General features: G+C 50.6%; 1 protein-coding gene across 4 annotated transcripts in view; it reads left to right on the top strand.

Annotated features, from left to right (window-relative positions):
* The window catches only part of Steap3 (STEAP3 metalloreductase), a 44,535-nt gene extending 21,402 nt beyond the window's left edge, over window positions 1–23,133 (top strand). For all 4 annotated transcript variants that reach the window (XM_036202433.1, XM_036202435.1, XM_036202434.1 and 1 more), the window contains exons 2-5: window positions 3,958–4,457; window positions 6,495–7,022; window positions 13,318–13,482; window positions 21,709–23,133. In XM_036202433.1, the coding sequence (XP_036058326.1) occupies window positions 3,966–4,457; window positions 6,495–7,022; window positions 13,318–13,482; window positions 21,709–21,990 (1,467 nt within the window). In that variant the 5' untranslated portion in view covers window positions 3,958–3,965 and the 3' untranslated portion in view covers window positions 21,991–23,133. The remainder of the gene's footprint in view (window positions 1–3,957; window positions 4,458–6,494; window positions 7,023–13,317; window positions 13,483–21,708) is intronic.
* Window positions 23,134–23,561: the final 428 nt, after the last annotated feature.

The following is a 23,561-nucleotide window of genomic DNA, read 5'->3' as shown; positions in this document are numbered from 1 at the left end:
CCGCTTTCTGTCTGTGGATCTGCTGACTCTTGGTGTTTCACACTGATGGAGTCATAGGATCCACGGCCCTTCCCACTGCCTTCCTCCTAAGCATCTGCTTCCATTTGTTTGTTTGAGACTGGTCCCGGCAAGGCGCCCACACTAGCCTTGAACTTAAAGATCTTCCGCTTCAGTCTTTCAAGCGCTTGGATTGTAGGCGCGTGCTACTACAGCTGGCGAGCATACTACTCACAAGGGTCACCCTTGCTGGAGCAGGTGTTAGCAAATCGCTGTTCTTTACAGCCTAGTAGCATTCCACTCCTGGGATGGACCCTGTTAATTTAACAATCAGTCGCTAGGCATTTGAGTTATTTCTATTTTTTGCTATGATGAATATTGTTGTTACTACGTATCTTCATATGGATGTGTTTTCATTTCTCCTGGGAGCAGAATAGTTGGGGCTGTGGAAAACTCAGCTTAACTTGATGAGGATCTGTCAGAAAGGTCTCCTTCACAGCGACCACACTTTTTTCCATTTCCATGAAGTGTATGAACTTCTGACTTCTGGGCTAGTGAGACGGCTCAGCCAGTGAATACAGAAAAGTCCCTATCGGATATGGGATTTTCCAAGGTCCTCTCCTGTTCTTGTTGGTTAACATTTCAGTGGCATGTTGGTGGACATGGGGGCTTATGTGTAGCAGGTTAGCAGGACCTGGGTCAAGACACAGACTATCAGAAGCAAACATCTTTGACAAAGTCCTGACCATGAGAGAGGAGGCTGAGGAATACAAATGTTCTTTAAAACATGGCTCCTGGAGATGTGGCTGCCCTGGGTTCAGTTTCCATCACTGCGTAAACCAGGTGCACACTTCTAATCCCAGCACTCAGGAGGTAGAGGCAGGAGGATCAGGTTATCCTCAGCTACATAATGAGTTTGAGGATAGCCTATGCTACATAAGACCCTTTCTTGAAATTAAAAAAAAAAAAAAGAAGAAGAAGAAGAAGAAGAAGAAGAAGCCGGGGAGATGCTTCAGAGCTTGTAGAGCAAGCATGAAGACCTGAGTTCGGATTCTTAGAACTTACATACAAGCCATATGCAGCGGCATGCGCCTGTAATCCCAGTGTTCCTATGACAAGCTGAGTGGCAGAGATGGGCGAATCCTTGGCCCTTGCAGCCCACCTAGCCTGTTGTGCATAGTAGTGAGCACCAAATGACCCCATCTCAAATAAAGTTGTAGGTAAGGACCAGCATCGAGGTTGTTCTCTGACCTCACTTGAACCGTGGGGACGTGCGCACCCTTTCACCCCACCCCCACAACACTGCCTCCCCCCCACACAAAGGTCAAAGAAGAAACAAATCTGTAAGGAGGCAGAAGACATAGCTCGGTGGTAGAATGAATTCGAGCCTTGGTGTGTGCAAAGCCCTGGGCTGCATCCTTAGAGTGTGGACACACACCCAAAGGTAACATATGGGCATCCCTGGCACTCTGAGGTAATCCTGGGCTCTGGGTGGGAATCTGCCTGCTCTCCCTTATAGTGTGTATTGTAATTTTTAAGGAGAACTGCACCCAAGGGATTCCCGATGGCCATCCATGACCACTTTATAATGTGAAGGGTTGGCACAACCCATGTGAGAAGGCTAGGACCATGGTCTGCATGACTACCCTCATTCCTGCTTCCCTAAGAGCAGGCAGGAGCTGGTAGGTCGGTCAAACATCAGAGCCAAAATTGTAGTCCATGTTTTGGCTCTTCTGGAAAGTGAGAGAGGACAAGGAGCCTGGCAGAGATCCAGAGGGCACTGGGTCACCCCAACCACAGTGCACTTTTGTCTGTAGCTTGGCAGGAAGGGGAGTAGGTCTGTGTGCAGGCTGTAGACCTAGGCTCCCAGCTGCAATTGGATCCCCTCTCTGTGTGCCTCAGTCTATAAATAGATCCCACATCAGCGGCCAGGCACAGCTAGAGGCCAGACCAGATGATTCAAACTCTTACCTCCACCACACACACAGGCAGCAGTGACTTCTAGGCCTCTCAGAACTCCAGGATGTGTGCCAACTACTCTGTCTCTCCCCATCACCATCAGACCAGTGGCAGGCCTTGTGCTTGGGTGTGGCCATACCCAGGAAGATCTGTGGGGGCAGGGGCTGGGAAGGTGCTTCAGTAAAAAGCATTTGCAGTTCAGGTGTGAGGATCTGAGTTCGAATCCTCAGAACCCACAAAAAAAGCTATGGTAGTGAGCATCTGTAACTCCAGCATTCCTATATGGAGATGGGAAGTGGGCCAGCTAGCCTGGCATATGCACAGGAAAAACAACGGATCCCATCTCAAGCATGGTAGACAGTGAGGACCAACATAGAAGGCTGTCCTCTGATGTCCACACATACACAGACTCACAAATGTGCACACATATGTACATCATACACACACACACACACACACACACACACACACACCTGTGCTAGTGGCCTGATTTAGTTGCCAAAGCCAAGGATTCTCAAGCTTTCCTTCTGACAATTTTTATGTGCTAATTTTGTAAGGTTCTGCACAAAGCCTTCCCCAACCTTATTCTTTGTCCTATTCTCCTGCCTCAGCAATTTGAGAGTAGAGATGGAAGACACACTTCTGTCCATCCAGGCTTCTGGGGTCACACAAATGGTTAGCAAATGTGGACACCCTAGTCTGGAAGCCTGGCAGGGTCAAGTGGGATGCTCCCAGGTTCTAGATGGCCGGACAGAGGGTCCCCATTGCCTACCCGCCACGGAGTGCTTACCCCTGACACCCCTAGCTCATCTCCTAAGGGGTGCCTGGCGTTGGTGCAGAGGGGTCTTCTCCTGCAGCCAGTGTTTGCTCAGTACTTAGGACACCTGTGAGTGTAGGTGTGCCCAGCCCTTTCAACTTATTTCTGTAAGGGACGCATTTTTTATCTTTTTTTTAAAATTTGTGTGTGCATGTGTAAGTTTGTGTCTGTGTGTGTGTGTGTGTGTGTGTGTGTGTGTGTGTGTGTGTGTCTGTGTGTGTGTAAGCCAGAGATCAATGTCAGGTGTCTTCTTTTTTTTCATTCTCTCCCCATCTTATTTTTTTGAGGCAGGGTCTCTCACCGGGCCCTGAAACCAATTCAGCTAGACTGGCAGGCCAGTGGTTCCCAAGGGATCTGCCCGATTCTGCACATATGAGCATCTATGCTCCCACAACTGACTTGTGGATTCTGGAGATCCCAAGTCAAGCTTGTGTGGCAGGCTTTTTATCCTTGGAGCTATCTCCCCATCCCAGGCCGTTGCTGTTTTACCATTCTTCTCTGTGGAAATAAGTGTAATCAGTGTCAGAAGCCATCACAGACACATCACGGCATCGTTCTTCATGCTGGAATTCTTGCTTTTCAGATGCTGAGAGGCTTCACCCAGATTCCTTTCCCCTTTGCCATGTTCTCTTCAGTTTTCCTGTCTTCTTTCTTTCTCCAAGTGTCTGTGTGTGGCATGTGTGCATGTGGACACACATGCCTGTGGAGGCCAAAGCCTAGTTGATATCTAGCCTCTGTTCTTCTCCACCTTACTCAATGAGGCAGGGGCTCCCGGTGAACCCAAAGCTCACCAGTATGACTAGTCTAGCTATTCAGCGTGCTCCAGGGTTCCCCTCTCTCTGCTTTCTGAGTTCCAGGCCCACCTAGCATTTATGTGGGTGCCAGGAATCCAAGCTCTGGTCTTCATGCTTGCATGGCAAGGTCTTTACCTACTGAGCCATCTTCCCAGCCTTCATTTTCTGTCTTTCCAGCCTTCCTCAGTGGGTAGGGGTGCCCCCAACTCCCTGTGCATTTTCCAGGTAGGGGCTGCTCTTGCTCAGCTTGTCCCCTGTGTTTGCAAATGGAATACCCAGTGATGTTTGCTGGATGAAGGCCTAACCAGCCATGTTTGACACAAAGTGGGAGGTAACGGGGTAGACACCCTGGGAGCCCTCTAGTGACCAGGTCTCTGCATTCTCTTACAGCCACCACAATGTCGGGGGAGATGGACAAGCCGCTGATCAGTCGCCGCCTAGTGGACAGTGATGGCAGCCTGGCTGAGGTCCCCAACAAGGCCCCCAAAGTGGGCATCCTGGGCAGTGGGGATTTTGCCCGCTCCCTGGCCACGCGCCTGGTGAGCTCTGGCTTCAGCGTGGTGGTGGGGAGCCGTAACCCCAAACGCACAGCTGGCCTCTTCCCCTCGGCAGCCCAAGTGACTTTCCAAGAGGAGGCTGTGAGCTCTCCACAGGTCATCTTTGTAGCCATGTTCCGGGAGCACTATTCCTCACTGTGTAGTCTTGGTGAGCAGTTGGCCGGCAAGATCCTAGTGGATGTCAGCAACCCCACGGAGAAGGAGCATCTTGAGCACCGCCAGTCTAATGCCGAGTACCTGGCCTCCCTCTTCCCTGCCTGCACTGTGGTCAAGGCCTTCAATGTCATCTCCGCATGGGCCCTGCAAGCTGGCCCAAGGGATGGGAACAAACAGGTATGTGCTAGGGAATGGCAGCCAGCATCCTCCTTATCATAAAAATCTCATCTTACACAGCAGGAAGTCACAGCTTGGAGACAATAATGATGTTAGCCCAGCGCTGGTGAATTGGAATTTGAACCCTATATGGACATGGGATCCATGTTCTTCTTGAGTTGGGAACTGGGTTTCCTCAGAATAAGAGGATGATGGCTGTTGACTTGGGAGTCAAAAAGGAGATGTTTTGGGTTTGGGGAGATGGTGTAGTGGGTAGAATGCATGCTATGCAACCATTAGAACCTAAGTTTAGATACACATAAAAGCGATAGGTAGTGGTTGTGATCCCAGCACTAGGGGGCAGAGATAGGGGGGCCCCTAGGGCTTGGTAGCCAACCAGTCTAACCAACAAGGCAAGCTTCAGGTTTAGTGGGAGACCCTATTTCAAAAAAACAAAGTGGAAAGGGATAGGATAAGATACCGGACTTTACCTCTGTCCTCAACATACATACACACCCATGTACACACACATGAACTCATGTACCCACCTACATACATCCTCACAAACACCACATGCAACTAAAAGAAAGCCCTACTCCATACATGTAGTAGAATGTCCACCAATAAACCTACCCAGGGCCCAGCTCTGAAAGAATCTAGAGTACCTGGCTATCCCTCACTGTGTGGCCCAGATGTGGCTGTGCCATGGGACTAGACAGGTACAGTGGACAGGTCCCATTTCCTTCTGTTGCTGTGATAAAACACTGTCTGAAAGCACCTTGGGGGACAGAGGGCTTATCCCAGCCTACAGGTCACAGTCCATCACCCAGGCCTCTGTGCGAGCATCACTGAGCTCCCCATGCACCATCACTTCTGTGCTGGGAACTCACAGCCAAGGAAGGACCACACAAACCATAGAGGAATGCTGCTCGCTGGCTCATCCAGGCTCATGATTAACTAGCTTTCTTAATACAGCTCAGGGCTACCTGCCTAGGAATGGTGCCTCCCATAGTGGGCTGGGCCCTCCTGCATCAATTAACAATTAAGACAATCCCCTTGGGTTGGGGATTTAGCTCTGTGGTAGAGCGCTTGCCTAGCAAGCACAAGGCCCTGAGTTCGATCCTCAGTTAAAAAAAAAAAGACAATCCCCACTAGACATGCCAACAGGTCTATCTGATCCGAGCAATCCCTTCACTGAGACTCTCCTCTCCGATGATGTAATGGCCATGTTGACAGTTCAAGCTGACTAGGACAGAGGGCTTGGAGGGGACAGAGCAAGAGGATGTGCTGGAGAACACCATCAGCTGGCCTTAGACCCAGGCTCAGGAAGCAGGGAGGGCAGCCTGGGCTGATTTGACAGCCTGCAAAGGTACCAGAGTAAAAACTGAGGCTCTCAGACCTTAGTCTGTTCATCTGAAAGATGGAGGTATATTCGTACTGATTTGCAGGCTGTGCAGGAGGCTGAGCTCACTACTCAGACTAGATAGAACTTCAGCTGTGTCAACAAGGGCCCTTGCGGTCCTTGGGGTCCCAAAGACACCAATGTGTCTTCCAATGGAGCTCAGGAGGTACTTACAGGCTGAGATGGCAGGGCTGGGGACTGAGGTCTCTGGGGAACCAAAGGATCGCACCATAGAGAACACCTCTGCCCTGAAGGACGCATCTGCAGTTGCTGCTACACATTCCGCGGCCACATGCAGGAGGCAGTCACTGAGCCGTTAGTCCACAGAAGCAGCTTTGGCAGAGGCGACATGGGCTGCCTGACTGAGCATCTACCAAGACAGTGATGTCCCTGAGCCAGCAGGACATCCACAAGGAGAGCTTAGTCTCTTCCAGTGGTGGGTCCTCAGGGGAGGCCACAGGGCCTCTGTCCCCAGACCCTTGGCTTGAGCCCCAGAGCCACCTTGCACACTTAGTTGTATCATCAATTTGGCCACGCGATGGAACCAGTGCCCGCCGCTCTGTGCCTCGGTTTCTTCAAGTCACTGAGGAGCTTGACCCTGGCAGTCATCATAGTCATGCCTGGGATTCTAGACAACTGTCCCTTTCTTCCTACAGGTGCTCATCTGCAGTGACCAGCTGGAAGCCAAGCACACCATCACAGAGATGGCACGTGCCATGGGTTTCACACCCCTGGACATGGGATCGCTGGCCTCAGCCCGGGAGGTAGAAGCCATACCCCTGCGCCTCTTCCCTTCCTGGAAGGTGCCCACCCTTCTGGCACTGGGGCTCTTTGTGTGCTTCTATGCCTACAACTTCATCCGGGACGTCCTGCATCCGTACGTGCAGAAGAACGAGAACAAGTTCTACAAGATGCCCTTGTCTGTGGTCAACACCACGCTGCCCTGTGTGGCTTATGTGCTGCTGTCCCTGGTGTACCTGCCTGGTGTGCTGGCAGCCGCCCTTCAGCTGAAGAGGGGCACCAAGTACCAGCGCTTCCCGGACTGGCTGGACCACTGGATGCAGCATCGCAAGCAGATCGGGCTGCTCAGCTTCTTCTTCGCAGTCCTGCACGCTCTCTACAGCTTCTGCCTGCCTCTGCGCCGCTCCCACCGCTACGACTTGGTCAACCTGGCTGTGAAGCAGGTATGACCGACACGCTATTTCCTCTGGGAGCTATCTGGGTACCATTGTGGCTTGTCCTCACTCATGCAGACTTAAGGGAGAGCAGGTACTTAGAAGTTCTCAAGCACTGAGGAGGAGGACACATAGCAAGGAAGGCGTATCAGTGCGTGCGTGTGCGTGTGCGTGTGCGTGTGCGTGTGCGTGTGCGTGTGCGTGTGTGTGTGTGTGTGTGTGTGTGTGTTGCTGCCTGTAAGTGTGGGTATGTACCTGCCATGGAGCACTTGTAGAGGCCTCCATGTTGGTCCTCACCTCCTACCTTGTTTGAGGCAGGGTCTGTTGCTGTTTGCCTCTGCTTACCCTAGACTAGCTGTCCTTCAAGTTTCTGGAGTCTCCTGTCTTCGCATCCCTTCTCTCCACAGGAGTGCTGGGACTGTAGATGTGCACAACAGCATCCAACATTATGTGGGTTTGGAGGATCTGAAGTCAGATCTTATGGCTTGCACAATAAGTGAATGACCCACCGAGCCATCCCCCAACCCCACCTTGTTTCTCAAAACTCTCCGTGTCCTGGAACTCACCAAGTAGGCTAGGCTTCCTAACAGCAGGCCCCAGATGTCCACCTGTTCCCACCTCCTGAGCATGCCCAGCTCTTTAAACTTGGATTCCAAGGGACTAGATCAGATCCTCATGCTTGTATGACAAGCACTGTACCAACTGAACCATCTCCCAGCCCTGGGCACATTCGAACGATGGCAAAGGAGGCTTTGCTGCTTGGGTGGTATAGGAGCAGAGGCGAGCTAGACAGGTGACAGGTATTCGAGGCCAAGGGCGGCAAGAGCAGCCCACCTAGGAGCAACTGGGAGGCTGGGGAGCTGGAGCCAAGGAAGCATATGGAGGGCAAGACATAGAATCGGCAGACCTGAGGCCTGGGAGGCTGGCAGATACCTCCACATAGAGCCCTGAGTTCAACAGAGCCAGGGGAGGGTTTTGATTTGAGGAGCAAGGATCTGTCTGATACTTTGACCAGCTCACTGGCTGCTAGGTTCCAGACGAGAGGGGTTGAAGGCAGACACTGGAGACCCCAAAGGAGGTCAAGGCGGTTCATGACCCTACGTGCATGGATGAGAGAGGCCGTGGCGGGAACATGGAGGGCGTATTTTAAACTCACGCACACAGAATTACTGAAGGAATGGATGTGGTGTCTGGATGGTTTAAAGGTGGGTCTGGGTTGAGTCTGAGCCTCTAGAAGATAGGTGCTGAGATGGGAAAGGGCAAGGAACCAATTTTGATTTATGAGTCTTTTGTTTGCTTGCTGGTTTGTTTTCTCTCTGTGTGTAGGTCAGAGGACAACTTCAGGTGTTGTATCTCAGATACTGTCCACTTTTCACTTGAGACCGTGTCTCTCATTGGCCTAGAATGTCACTACGTAGGCTGGACTAGGTGGCCAGCAAGCTCCAGGATTGACCTGTCCCCCACCTCTCATCTTTGCATCCCTGAAATTAAAATTGTGGGTGCGTGTGGGTGTGTGTGTGTGTGTGCGCACGCATGCATGACCTCACGCTTTTATGGCAAGCACTTTACCCACTGAACCATCTCCCCAGCCTGTGCCCAGCTTAGTTGTGGATTTCAGGATTCAAGCTCAGATCCTCACACTTGCAAGACAAGCACTTTACCCACTAAGATGCTGCCTCAGCTCCCATTTCTAAATGAGACGTGGTCTTGTTTACTCATTTAAGAAAGCCGTATGGCACCACTTTGCCCAGTGGGTTCTTAGACAGCGGGGGGGGGGGGGGGGAGTCTCTGAGCCAAAGGAGTCAGCAGTGACATTAGCAGGCAGAGGTGCATTACAGAAGCAGCTTGTCCATTGTCTCGCCTGCTTTCCTGCTCGGTTCTCTACTCTTTTTTTTTTTTTTAAGAATATTTTTTAATTATATTTATAAATACTTTTGTTTATTTTTGAGACAGGGTCTCACTAAGTTGCCCAGGGTATCCTCGAACTTATCTGTAGCCCAGAAGTTGTGACCTTATTGCCTCAGCTTCCTAAAGTATTGATTATAGACCTGCAGAAAGTCTCGGGTGAGTGAGATTTTCTTCTACAAAAGACGAGCTCCCTTGGTGTGGGAACCTGCCCTACTGATGGCACATGCAGCACGTCCTGCCCCGGAAACAGTGATGCAGGGGCAGGAGCCCTGCGTGTCTAGCCCTCTCTGCTGGGTCGGCAAGTGACCAGGTAGAGCTGAAGAAGAAAAAGTCCACCCTCTCCCAGTTCACAGAGGAAGCCACTGCCTCCTCCCCAGCCCCAACTAATTCCCTTTTTCTGTTGTGTATGTGAATGTTCACCTGTGTGTAGGTGCACATGCCTGTGGGGCACATAAATGTGTGTGCCTGCACACGTGGAGGCAGAGACAGCCTCGCCTGTCAATCAATCCTTCAGCTCTATCCACCTTGGCTTTTGTCCTTATTGTTTGGGGGACTTTTTTGTTTGTTTGTTTGTTTTGTTTAAGACAAGATCTCTCACTTGCCTGGAACTTGCTAAGTAGGTTATGCTGTCTGGCCAGTGAGCCTCAGGGATTCATTTGTCTCTGCCTCCCCAATGCTGGGGTTACAAGCATATGCCATCATGCCCAGTGTTTTTGATGTAGGTCCTAGTGATCCAACTCAGGTCTGTGTGGCATTGACTGAGCCATGTCCCTTCCCTCCTAATTTATGCCATTCTCTACATTTTCTGCCTGGCCCAGACCCTCCTTGATGCTCTATTAACCCCATGCTGCCTTCACACCAACTTCATGGCCCAGCTGGCACAGGCCAGTCATCTCACTCCTACAGGACATAGTCTCTTCAGCTGTTTTGCCAGATTCTCAAGGGGAGAGCCAGGCTGAGGGAGCTTGCCTAAGGTGACAGAGAAAGGGCTGGGGTCTAACATGCCAAAGCTTGGCAAGGGCGAGCCACTTCAACTGGATGTGCTTAGGCAGGTGACTGGTGGGCCGCTGACGGCTGCATCTTTGGGTCCCCGGGCCTGGACACTGTTGGGGAATGTTGTATCCTGTTCCTAAAGCCTTACCTGCAGGAAGCAGCCACCCTTGCCTGCTCTTGGCCACCTCAGACAGTGCCTCCCTGTGGCCTCTGCTCACACTGGCTGCCGCAGAGCCTTGTGGGAACCCGGAGCACACTAATATCAACAGAGACACAGGAGACCCCTCTGAGATTTCCTTGACTCCTCAGACAGTGCAGCTGAGGCCAAGGCCTTCAAGACCGTGTTTGCCGATAGCACCATTACTGCCTCTAACTAGTGTTGGTATGACTTTCGGACTTGCCTGGGCTGGTCCTAGAGATAACATTTCCTAATTAGTCAGAAGTTAGGTCTGAAGCCACGTTTGACCCACAGGCAGCGCTGTCCCCCCCACGCCCCCCCCCCCCCCGGCAAAGTATGGGACCTCCAGAGAAGAGGTACAACTTAGCTAACTATGGGCCTGGGGAGTCATTCAACTAAGTTCTTGCCTTGCAAGCATGGGGATCTGAGTTTGATCAATTCCCCCTTGCCCCCAGAGGCATGTAAAATGCTGGGAGTGATGGCATGTGCCTGCCATCCCTGGCTGGGGAGGCAGAGACAGGCAGATCCCCCAGGGCTCTCTGGCCAGCAGCCTAGCTCACTTGCCAAGCTCCACAGTCATTAAGAAATCTTAACAAACAAGGTGGACAGCTCCTGAAGAATGACCCCCAATGTTGACCTCTGACCTCCACACAAACTAAAACACACATGCACTCACACCACAAATGTGGCAATGATCCAGACCCCCAGGTACATTCCCTGACCTTCCCGCCGCATCACTGCAGGGCGGGGAGTGGGGAGGAACACCTGTTTTGCAAGCCACTGTTGACTGACCGCACTGCAGTCATGTGAAGCCCGATGGACTTGTGATATTAGCCACCTGAGCTCAGCCAGCTGATGAGTAATGAGTGGACAGCAGAGCACAGGGGGATGACTAGCTTCGCTAACACCATCAGCTGTGATTCAGTCTTGTTCGGGAGCTGCTCCGACAGGGACCTCTGCCTTGTGCAGGGTCAGACCAGTCTTTCCCCGCTAACAAACGCTAATCCAGCTGGTTTTACCACATCGTGATTACCGGCCAAAATCCCAGCTTGTTTGGATCTGTCTGATAAAGAAACAGGTCCGTCCCCGTCCCCCCCCCCCCCCCCCGGCCAAAAAAAAGAAAAGAAAAAGAAAAGAAACAGGTCCAGAGGCGGTGTCTCAGAGTCCCACAAGGCTAGTGATCAAGAAAGAAGCAGGTCTCCCAACTCCCGGTCCTTTGTGGCCTTTAGACACCAATATGAAGAAGCCTACCCTAAAATAATACCAAGTGGGAAACTGAGGATGCAGCTCAGCCGGTAGAGTGCTTGCTCAGGACACACAAAGCAACACCCACAACCTGGCAGTGTGGCACAAGCTTGAAGTTATGGCACCCACTTGGGAAGTGGAGGCAGGAGGATCAGAATTCAAGGTCATCCTTGGCTACACTGTGAGTTGGAGGTCAGCTTGGGTTACATGAGACCCTGTCTCAAAACAAAACAAAACAAACCAGGCCACCTTTTTTCACTCTGCAGGCAGAGTGGCCATAAATGACATTTTCTTGACTTCTTTAGTTTCTTTTATAAGCTTTGCAGCCATTTTTGCTTAGACCCTGGATTCATTTTTAATATTTTATTCCAATAATAGGCTTACACAAGTTTTTTTTTCCTGCTGAAGTAGTTACACGCGGGGACACACACACACACACACACACACACACACACACACACACACACACACTTCTGAGTCATTCTGTAGGAGAGGCAGAGAGCAGCCTGCTTAGCCCTCTTTCCTTGGGGAGGTTTTCTTGCTTTTCTGATGGCAGATTAAAGGACTAGCATTCAGGGCTGAGCTGGGAATGATGACAGTCCTAATGGAATGACCTTGATTCCAGTTCTTCCCTATGTAGGTGCTGGGTCAGGGAGTGCCAGTGGGTGAGGAAGGGCCAACTCAGCACACAGTAGGGACTTTCTGAGTACTTGCTGAACTAACTGATGAAGGGATGTCTGTTGCCTGGCAACAGCTGAGCCAGAGCTATGTGCCTCCGAGAGAAAAGGACACATGGAAAGAAAGGGGACTGGGGGCTTTGAGTTTGGAGATTGGGGTTGGGGGGTGGCATTGAGTGGCATTGTGTATCCTGTGTTCAAGTCAGTAATGAAGCAGGTTAAAAAGGGCCCAGGGGAGACAGCTGGGAGGGGAGACGGCTGGCAGAGTTGTGGGTCCATAGACTGAGGGATGCAGTCCTGAAATGTGACCTTTCCACTGTCCTGCACTGTGGGGGCTGGGAAACCATGTGGTACAGTCATGCTTAGGGAATACATACTTCTTTTATTGGTTGGGGGTAAGATATGAGACAGTCTCAGTGAGTAGCCCAGGCTATATTTGAACCAATGATCTTCCTGACTCAGCTCCCCAAGTGCTGATATGCATCCACAGGCCCAGCTGAAGGTCTGTATATCCTGGGACTCTCTAATCTCTTATCCTCAAACTGAGGTTGGCCAGCAGCCAGGAAGGGAGCCGTGACTTTGAGAAACCAACTCAGTCTTTGTCTCTGTCTCGTTTCCTTGATCCCTAAAATGGGCATATTTATCTTCAAGAGTCATCATGAGATTAATGACTTTTTAAAGGTTATTATTATTGTTGTTGTTGTTGTTGTTTTTTCAAGACAGCATTTTTTTCTGTGTCCTGGCTGTCCTGGAACTCACTTTGTTGACCAGGTTGGCCCTGAACCCACAGAGATCTGACTGCCTCTGCCTCCCAAGTGCTGCGATTAAAGGCCTGTGCCAACACCACTCAGCTTAAAGATTTATTTGTAATAACGTCTGTTTGTCCATGTATGGGTATGTGCACATAAGTGCGAGTACTCTTGCAGACCAGAGGAGGGTGTCAGAGCCCCTGGAGTGAGAGTTACAGGTGGTAGTGAGCTGCCAGACATGGGTGCTAAGAACCAAACTTGGGTCCTCTGCAAGAGCAGCAAGTGCTTTTAACGGCCGAGCCATCTCTCCAGCCAGTATGGCTGTCGGATACCTGGGGAGTACTTAGAATGGGCCCCGCACATGTTCACTGTCCAGCAGAGCATGAATATAACTGTGGCTTTCCCATTCTGGTCCTCTGGTGCTTATTCACACATGCTCTGGGTGCCACATGCTCTGGGGTGCCACAAGCTCTGGGGTGCCACATGCTCTGGGGTGCCACAAGCTCTGGGGTGCCAGCTTTTGCTAATCATGTTTCTGCTTTTCCATCTGCCAGGTCCTGGCCAACAAGAGCCGCCTCTGGGTTGAGGAAGAAGTCTGGCGCATGGAGATCTACCTGTCCCTGGGCGTGCTGGCCCTGGGTGTTCTCTCCCTGCTGGCTGTCACCTCACTTCCATCCATTGCCAACTCACTCAATTGGAAGGAGTTCAGCTTCGTGCAGGTAAGGCACATTTCCCCCAAGAGCCAGCTGTAGCTTGGCCCTGGTCCACCCTGGCTTTGTGCTCTATGAACCATTTCAGCTTGGATCCTGGTTGTAGCAGGACGCTGGGTCAGGTGCTGAGGACTCCCCATCTTGTAGAGTCTCCCGGCCTCCCGATCCTGCTTCAGCTTGCCCAGGGCAAGTTCATCTCCCTGACCCTGGGAAGTCTACCACATCTGACAAGGATGGAAAACAAAGTATGGAACCCTGGCCTCAGGGGGCACACGATGTTTCCATACAGAGTCACTGCAGGATTCTGGTGTACAGAGGAGGCAATAAGCTATGAGTGTGCTTAGAAACTCCCGCCACCAAAACACACCCTCAACTCAACCCCCACCAACACACACACACATACCCTCAACTCAACCCCTACCAACACACACACACCCTCAACTCAACCTCTACCAACACACACCCTCAGCTCAACCTCTACCAACACACACCCTCAGCTCAACCACCAACACACACACACCCTCAGCTCAACCTCCTCCAACACACATACACCCTCAGCTCAACCTCCACCAGCACACATACACCCTCAGCTCAACCTCCACCAGCACACACACACCCTCAGCTCAACCTCTACCAACACACACCTTCAGCTCAACCTGTGGAGCAGGTGAGAACTAAGTGTGAGGGCTGCCCTGTGATGGGATGAAGTAGTGTTTCCTAAATGGTGCTATTTCTTGGACAAATTCAGAGGGAAAAAAGTATGAAAACTGATGTCACTTATAGATAGAGTACTTGCTCAGCATGTGCAAGGCCCTTGCTTCAATCTCTGTAAGATTAGATAGATAGAGAGATAGAGAGTAGATTCTTGCTGGTATAGCTAGATGGATAGATGGACAGATATATGAATGAATGGATTGTGACCTGATGGTGACAGGTAGACAGACAGATGGACAGACAGATGGCAGTTCTCCAGGAAATAAATTATGGATTTACTTCCTGTAAGAGAGTCATGGTGTACCTTGGCACATCAGAGGTTCTCGTGTGGTTTACACACACATACACTTCTGATAACCGGGTATCTGTAAACACTGCCACCTCCTTTCTGCTTCTCAACTAACAGCTGCCCACACTCAGGGCAACAGTGCTGCTGGGAAAGGGTCCCCTTGCAGTTTTCAAGGCAGTGAGCACTCTGAGCATATACTGGGTACCGGGCATCACTATAGGCCTAGGATACAGTTGGGATAAAGGTGAGCAGAGATTGTAAGGGACACGGCCCACATGGGGGACATGTCTCCAATTCCCTGGGCCCCGCCTGATGTTCTTCAGAAAGGACAGGAGGATCAGTGCTGGCAGATCAGCTCATCCCTCTGGTGGACGGAGCTGACTCATCTTGGCTCCTTGTATTGTTATCAGGGCAAAGAACAGCCATATCCTCCCCCACTGTCAACCAAAATCTGTAGCTTCTCTGTTCAAACAAGGGACAGTGACAGAATACTGCTCTTATATAACCCAAATTAATTCTTTGTGACCGGGACCCTTAGCGTACCTTAGAACCAAACAGTTGTGGTTGATTTTTAAAGCACGGCTGTGAATCTCCAGGGCTGAGCTTCTCCCAGAAGGCCCCTGGAGGAGGGCTCGGGGCTGACACATGCTGGACTAAGAGCTTGGGGAGGGAAGGCATTTTCTTGATCTGCGGCTAATCCCTGCTTGTCTCATACCCAAATCTCGGATTTTTCACTTCCCGCCTCAGGTATCCTGGGTATGTGGTTTGGCCACAATTAAAACAGTCTGTGGGCCGCTTCCCTTTCCAGAAAGTTCTTCCCTTAAGCAACTGTAGATTACATGCCCAGGCTCTGGCTGCTGGAGGAAGCCTATGGATTTGGTTTTGTTAGCAAAAGCTGTCTGGGACTCCTGAAGTCATGCTTTGTTTTACATATTGAAGCGTGTGGGTAGAAACAGCAGAGTGTCATGTGGGTCTGATGCCTGCACTCTAGCCTCAGAAACCTCATGTTCTCTCTCCCGAGAGCCCCAGGATAGAGGAGGGTCTGCCAGGGTCTCTGAAGTCAGTTCCCTCACCACCCATTCTGTGGGTGTGGGCAGACCATGCCCCCTGCCCCCAAACCTCAATTTACACTTCTGAAAAATGAAGTTAATCCTGTAAGAGAAATTTTTTGAGACACGGTGAAAAATTACAGATGAAAGGAAAATAGCACATCACTACTCTTCGTGGGGTGTCTGATCACAGCCCCACGATCTCTGATAAGCACCAGCCATCTGTTTCCTTTTGGTTTTGGAGACAGGGTCTCACTGTGTTACACAGACTGGCCTCAAACTCTTGGGCTCAAGAGATCCTCCTAGCCGGGACTACAGTGTATATCACCATACTAGCTCCCAGTTACTGCTATCTGTGTCTCCCTCTCCCTCTCAATTCTGTGTTATACCTCGCTGTCCCTGGGCATTTCCAATGCAGAATGCACTTCTTACTGTCAGCTACTATCAAAAATGTCTATAGCAAGGGTGGCGGAAAGGTTTTAACGCCACAAAGCACTTCTGGAGAGATACAGATGTCAGCCCTTCCTGCCACCGAAGGACTCAGGAACAGCCTGGAAGCCCAGGTGACCCCTACATGTGCATGCTGCCCTCCAGTGGCAGCAACACAGAGTCGGTTCCAAGGTACTCATTGGCCTCTCTGCTCCATCCGACACAGTTCTCCATGTTTGGAGCTTCTGTCTCATGACCTCTACCTGTAACACCCAGGACCGTAACAAGAATGTGAGTGGGATGCATGGAAAACGCAGGCTTTCTGTGCGCAGTAACAGCTGGGGGATTATTTTTAAATTCATCTGTTTATTTTACATCCCAGCCACAGCCCCTGCCCCATCCTCCCCTCCCAGTGCCTCCCCCTATTCCTCCCCTCCCACCCCTACCCCTCCTCTTCCATCTTCATCCAGGAAAGGGCAGGTCTCTATGAGTATCCATAAAACACGGCAAATCAATTTGCAGTAAGACTAAATACCTCCCCATGTATCAAGGCTGGGCAAGGTGACCCAGTGTGAGGAGTAGGGTCCCAAAAGCCAGCAAAAGAGTCAGAGACAGCCCCTGTTCAGCTGGGGAGATTTTTGTTGGAATTTCTGGCCTTTTTGACTGCTGTCAAGTTCCTAAGCAGTGAGGAGCCATTGGATATGGAAATCTATTGGTGTTCCAAAGAGCCTGGGTCAACCCTTGAGCCTGGAACACTCTGTTTAGCTAAGCTGAGAGCCATTGGAATATTGACCCCATTAAAAGGCTCCTTATGCCTGCATTTAACCTTTTGTTTCCAAGGTGATTTGGGTATTGTTCCGTTTCATTTAGTTTAGGGGGTGGGGGGCAGGGTCTCATTTAGTCCAAGCTGGCCTCAAACTTGAGCTAGGAAAACACTGAATGCCTGCCTGAACCTTCTGCCTCAACCTCCCAAGTGCTGGGGTCACATGCATGTACCGTCACACCCCTTTCTGTGGTACTGTGATGAAATCTGGGACTTTGCACATGCTAAGCAAGCATTCAGCCAGCTCAGTTACACCCTCAACTTGTGTTTATTTCCTTTTCGAGACAGGATCCCATGAAGGTCAGGCTAGTCTCACACTAGCTATCTAACTAAGGATGACCTTGAATCTCTGATCCTCCTGCCTCTGCCTCCCAAAGGCTGAGATTACATGTGTGGACCACCAGTCCCTATGTATGAGGTGCAGGGGATGGATCCCAGGGACTAGTACGTGCTAGACAAGCAGTGTACTCCTGAGCTCCATCGATAACCAGCCCTCACAGTGGGTTTCAAAGTTTTCAGTTTGGGTGTTTTTATTTGGCATCAGCTGTCCTGAGCCCTCCCTATTCAGTTAAACTCCACAATATTTCAGTGTCCAGGAGTCTGCAATGCCCCTGCATAGACAGCCTGGGTGCGGCCCTGAAAGTCCAATTCCGACCCCCGAGTCACAAGAGCTTCCTCTGACCTTGCTCCATGCAGCCACTGCCTGAAATAATGACAAGGACCTGCCTGACCCAGACTTGGTGAGCGATGGCCAAAGCCCCTTCAGGCTGTAGTAGTGAGTGCCAGCAGGAGCCACGGCTAACAAGCTTCTGTGTAATAAAAATGGCCCTAGCTTGGTGTATGTGTCTGGGCGTGGGGGGTTATTAATGGCTTCATGACAACTCTTTTTCTTCTAATTTCCTTTGGTTATTCGAGGATTTTTAAAAACTGTTCCCAAGGACAGAGAGAATTTTAAGGAAAAAAAAAAAATTCTCTGTAAACATCCAGGCTTCCCCAGCAGGATTAGAAAACCTAAAGGCTTTCTGGCTGCCAGCCCTGACTAGAAACAGCTAGTCCAAAGTCGGGATTCCTGCCACGGGATCATGGGACTCAGAACAAAGGAAAGGGGGGCCATGAGGTGCTGGCTGTGGCTGGTGGACCCTGCAAAGGTCTCCATGCTGGGCCTGCATGCTCACCCCTTAGTCTTCAGATGGAGTGCTGAGCACAGTAGCCCACAGGGGCCAGACACCAGCAGAACAGGGCTTATCACGGAAGAGATGCTGGGGACTCTGTGAGGCCACCATGCCAGGCCTCTTGGAAAGCCTGTGGCCACGCATGGGGACAGTGAGTCTTTATCTGAAGATGAGCTAGAGCTGGGCTCTCACCAATAAAACAGCCTGGGCACTGGGGTCCTGCGTGGGTTCTTCAGCCTCCAGCTAGAAGGGTGTGGGTGAGAGGGTTTCCAAAATTAGTGGCTTAGTCCTGGTGACACATTTGTATCATCTGCTGAACTCTGAAAAACAACAGATGACTGAGCTCCACCCTAAACTAGCTGAATTTGAATTTCCAAGGGCGGGGCTGATGCCTTCATGTTTCTCCCCCAAGCTGCCCAGGTGATTTTAATGTTCCGCTCAGGTTTGAAACCAGCCTCTGATTGACCAATTCTTAGAAATAACATCAAATGGAGAGAGATTGGGGGGGGTGTCTCATTTCTCAGTGCATTTGGATATTTTATTTGGAGTTTTAAAAATGTAGTGGGAGCAGGGCTAGGAAGATGGCTCATTAGTTAAAGTGCTTGCCACACAACTTGAGGACTGGAGTTCGGGAGTCTAGAACCCACATAAAGGCTGGGTGGGCATAGTGACCCACCTGTAATTTCAACCTCAGAAGGTGGAGATGGGAACCCTAAGCAAGCTAGCTAGTGAAATTAGGGTCATCAGCCAAGCTCTGGGTTTGATTGAGAGGCCCTACCTCAATAAATAAGGTGGAAGAGAGATAAGGATGGTTCCCAGCATCAGCCATAGGCTCCACATGCGTGCACGCACCTGTACTCACACACACAAATGGAAAAAGAAAAAAAAAAAGTGCCCAGGCAGCTACCCATGAATACGGTGGGTGTGCAGGCCCTGGAGAATGCTTGTTGTCATGCTCAGCTGGAACATCACAAGCAGTGCTTTCTGAATGATGCTGTTTCCGGCTAGAACTCGCCATCCCAGTTTCATACAAGTGGTAAGAATATAGGGCTTGCATGATTAGCCCCATCCGCTCACCTTCGTTCTGTTCTCGTTTTGCTATGCCGTGGATGGATCCCGGGATCCTCCACATGCTAGGCTAGGCAGAGGCATTACCACTGACCCAGACCCCAGCCACACCCGACCCCAGTCCCTTTTAGAATGGAGTCTGAGGTGATCTCACACAAGGCACCTTAACTCTATGCTGACAAGCCTGGCTAGGAAGAAATCTAGGAGACCAGTTGCAGCTTTTCTAGAACTCTCCAAACCAATGTCTGGAGCACCAGCCATGTGAATGTGCAACCGCTTCAATTTAAACGAGTGTAATGGCTCTTTGGAGAAAATATATAGTGCTTTTTCCTCGACGACCACCACAGATCTCTCCAGCCTCAATTCTCAGCGGCTCCTAGTGGTCACAGCATGTCCAGACCTCTCCTCTTGCCCCACACAGCCCACTATACCCCACCCACATGTAGTTGGAGTTTTCCTTCCTGGCACAGTCAGGACAAATCTCTCTTACCCGCCAGTCCCACAGTCGCTCAGACCCAACCAAGAAAGCACACAGAAACTTACATTTTTAGAAACTGTATGGCCATGGCAGGCTGCTTGTTATCTACTTCTTCTATCTTAAATTAACCCATTTCTGTTAGTCTATACTTTGCCACATAGCTTGTGGCTTACCAATGTCTTTACATGTTGCTTTTCATGGCAGCGGCCGGCGGTGTCTCTCTCCAGTCTCCTTCCCAGAATTCTCTTCTCTCTTGTCCCGCCTATACTTCCTGCCTGGCCACTGGCCAATCAGAACTTTATTTACACAGAGCGATATCCACAGCACCCACACCTTGCGCAGACTTGCTGTTGTAAGCCCCTGCTTCTCACTGAAGCTGATGACGTGTTGTGCTCAGGACCACTGCCAGTCAAGCCCACCAGGCATAGCAAGATCAGCGTCTCCAGTCTGTGGTCCATGAGAACACAGCCTGGGCCTGGAGGTGTTGGCGCACACCTTTAATTCCAGCATGTGGGAGGCAGAGGCAGGTGGATCTCAGAGTTCGAGGTCAGCCTGGACTACAGGGTGAGTTTCAGGACAGCCAAGGCTACATAGAAAAACTGTCTCAAAAAAACAAAAGAAAAAGGAGGAGGAGGAAAGAGAAAGCAAGAATATGGTGTTCATTGGCTACTCTTTCCCTGAAATCACCGGCAAGGGTGGAAGGCCGCTGTAAGGATGCTCAGACCGTTTCTGTCCCGGACTGTGATGCTACTAAGACTACAGCATCATGCACTTTTTCCGAGTGGGAGGTGTGCTTGACAAGGTTCTAAGTTAGTGCTGGGCAGAAGATGAAGCCCACAAACACAGAGCATCTTGGTGGTCCTGTGTGGCTTTCTATACAGTGCCAGGTCACCAGACCACAGGCCCCAGGAACTACCTTCACTACGGGTGCTGAGTCCTGTATGCAAACTAGCAAACTATTTACCTTGTGTTTATCTGTGTGTCTGAGACAAGGTCTCGCTACGTAGCTCAGGCTGGCCTTGAACTCACAGAGATCTGCCTGCTTCTGCCTCTCCAGTGATGGGATTGAAGGCGTGCACCATCATGCTTAGCTACCTATGTTTCTCTTTAAGACAATTTCTAATGAATTCCCTTTTTAGTTCAGCTTCACCTCAGCCAGGTATTTATCATCTGTAAGATTCTAGTTTGTCTTTGCCAGCAGACCTTTCTTTCAGTTTTAATACATATGAAAATATACATCAAATCAGTAGAATGGGTTTTTGGGTTTGTTTGGTTGGTTTTGGGTTTTTTTGTTTGTTTGTTTGTTTTTGTTTTTTGGTTTGGTTTTTGGTTTTTTGAGACAGGGTTTCTCTGTGAAACAGTCCTGGCTGTCCTGGAACTCACTCTGTAGACCAGGCTGGCCTCAAACTCACAGAGATCCGGCTTCCTCCGCCAAAGTGCTGGGGTTAAAGGCGTGCACCACCACTGCCCGGCTAAGTAGAATGTTTCTTAGAAGCCCCATCAGTATAATTCTATCTAAGAGGTTCCTGGGAGTCATCCAAAGTCCAGACACCATAGTTGGAAGAAAAGACACAAAGAAGAAAGACAAGAAGAAAGCATGGACGCTTGTCAGTCCTTAAACGCCTTTAGCCTAGAGTGTGGCTCCCGTTTTTGGCCAGGGACACTGGGGTCCGGACGGTTTAGGAAGTAACCATAGTGTCATGCACAGGAAGAGCAGAGGGCCCTGGGGTTGTGTGCTCCGGTGGTGGAGGGCCTGCTTTGCATGCATCAAGCCCTGGGTTCTCTCTTCCACAGAGCACTTGTGAGGTAGAGATGGGGCAATCAGGAGGTCAAGGTAACCCTCAGTTAGATACCGAGTTTGAGGCTAGACCGGAAGAGGAGAAGCCCGGTCCAGAAGTGAAGGAGAGAGCGGAGGGGGAGAGGAGCAGGACCAGCAGGATGGCTCAGTGGTTAAGGCAGTTGCTGCTGCCAAGCCTGACAAGCTGAGTTTCATCCCTGGAGAAAGAAAACCAGCTTCCCCCAGTTCCCCAATTTGGCCTCTGACCTACACACACACACACACACACACACACACACACACACACACACACACACACACCCCAAATAAAATGTAAAAAAGCATTAAAGGAGAAGAAGTGGGGCTAAGATGGAACGCAGCAGTGGCCGGCATCCATGGCCCTCCCTCTCTGATTTCTGCCGTCTTTCCTCCACAGTCCACACTGGGCTTCGTGGCCCTGATGTTGGCCACGCTGCACACGCTCACCTATGGCTGGACCCGTGCCTTTGAAGAAAGCCACTACAAGTTCTACCTGCCGCCTACGTTCACACTCACACTGCTCCTGCCCTGTGTGATCATCCTGGCCAAGGCCCTCTTCCTCCTGCCCTGCTTCAGCCGCAGACTCACCAGGATCCGCAGGGGCTGGGAGAAAGATGGTGCTGTCAAGTTCATGCTGCCTGCTGACCATACACAGGGCGAGAAAACAAGCCATGTGTGAGGCCCTGGACATGGAGACAGGCCCAGTTTGTGGGGGCCCGGAGCTGGTTTCGGGTCTCTTTGCTGGATGCTGCAAATGGACTGATGTATGTATAGGTGGTTGAGATCCAAATTCCTGGGATGCAGGTGAACGCCGTGATATTCAGAATGTCACACACACCATGAGTGTGATATGTACTCACATATATGTCATATTATAATAGGATTTGCTATTATTCTTACTTAACTGAAAAGGTAGGTCCCCATATTTCAACTTATGTATTTCAAAGCAAGTGCCACACATTAGACAGCAGATCCCACCTTTGTGACATTTGCAGAGGCAGATACACAGTTGCTATAGGAGAGATTTGTATGTGTTGGGGTCTAGTCTTTAATCTCTGTCCTCTATATTTCCTGTTAGCTACATCCTAAAGTTGGTGCAGAGCTGGGTTAAGAGCAGCCCCAGGTGCAGCCGACCCCACACCCCAGGGCTAAGAAGGAGGTCCTGAGTGTACAGAGGGGCTGGGTGCAGACCCTCCTGCTTCCCGGGACATGTGTGGGAGGCCCATCAGGATGCCCTGGAATCCATGTTGGAGCTTCGCAGTTCTGTCCTTTCTCCAGGGAAGGGTCTGAAGCTGCCCCATCCGATCTTAGCTGAGCTGAGGAGGTTGCCCCTCCTCCCTGAAAGTTCAGAGTCACCGTGGAGCCTGCAAATGGCTCCTTCTGAGAAGGTGTGAAGTCACCTCCTCGCCAGAGCCATTAATGACCCTGATCTTCAGAAGTATAATTGTTCTCCCTCCATTAAGTTGGTGGTGACCCTCCTTCAAACCACTGTGCCTTCTCACCTTTTCCTAGTTAATTTGGGCATCTCCCTGGAAGCCATGAAGTAACTTCTGTCAGAGCAGCCCAAGGGGGATGGGGCAGGGCAGGGGACATCAGAGCTTGTAGAGAATAACCGGCCAAACCATCCCCTTGGATGTGCCCCAGGACTGGGGGACTGCCTTTATAAAACTGGTCCCTAAGTAGAATTTCAGGGACCCCCTTTTAGTTTACTCTCTTGCCTATACTTTTGTCTTCCTCCGTCTCTGTTACAGTCAGCCACAAAAGTCTGCGGATATTATTTTTTGAATTCTTAAAGAGACCATATTCTCATTTTATTGCAATAGTTAAAGTCGTCCTTTGTCATTTCTTACTCTCCTCCTGTGCTTGGTTTATTAATTAGACCTAGTCATGGGTCTGTATGGGGGAAATACTTCTGCGTATGAGTGTGTGCAGGTGAGCATGTGTGTTTCAGTCTGTCTGCAGTCCCAGGAGTCCTGAATAGACCCTGTATTATAATTCAAAACACCTGGGGGGGGGGGGGGCTTTTCTGCCAGAGCTACAAGCATCCAACTTTGCTGCCCCAAAGCACAGGAGACCAGACCATAGCCAGGGCACAGGGCATCTATTCTCCCAGCCCTGTGACATCCATCTGTGAGTGACAGCTACTCAGCACAGTCCCCCAAATCCTGCAGAGACAGAGTGATCTACCACTATTACACAACAGTGATCCCATGGGACCTCCCCTGGGCCAGGAAGCATCTTTTGATGCAG

This window comes from Onychomys torridus, chromosome 11 (assembly GCF_903995425.1).
Source record: "Onychomys torridus chromosome 11, mOncTor1.1, whole genome shotgun sequence".
NCBI lineage: Eukaryota > Metazoa > Chordata > Mammalia > Rodentia > Cricetidae > Onychomys > Onychomys torridus.
This window is presented reverse-complemented; position numbering and strand designations above follow the sequence as displayed.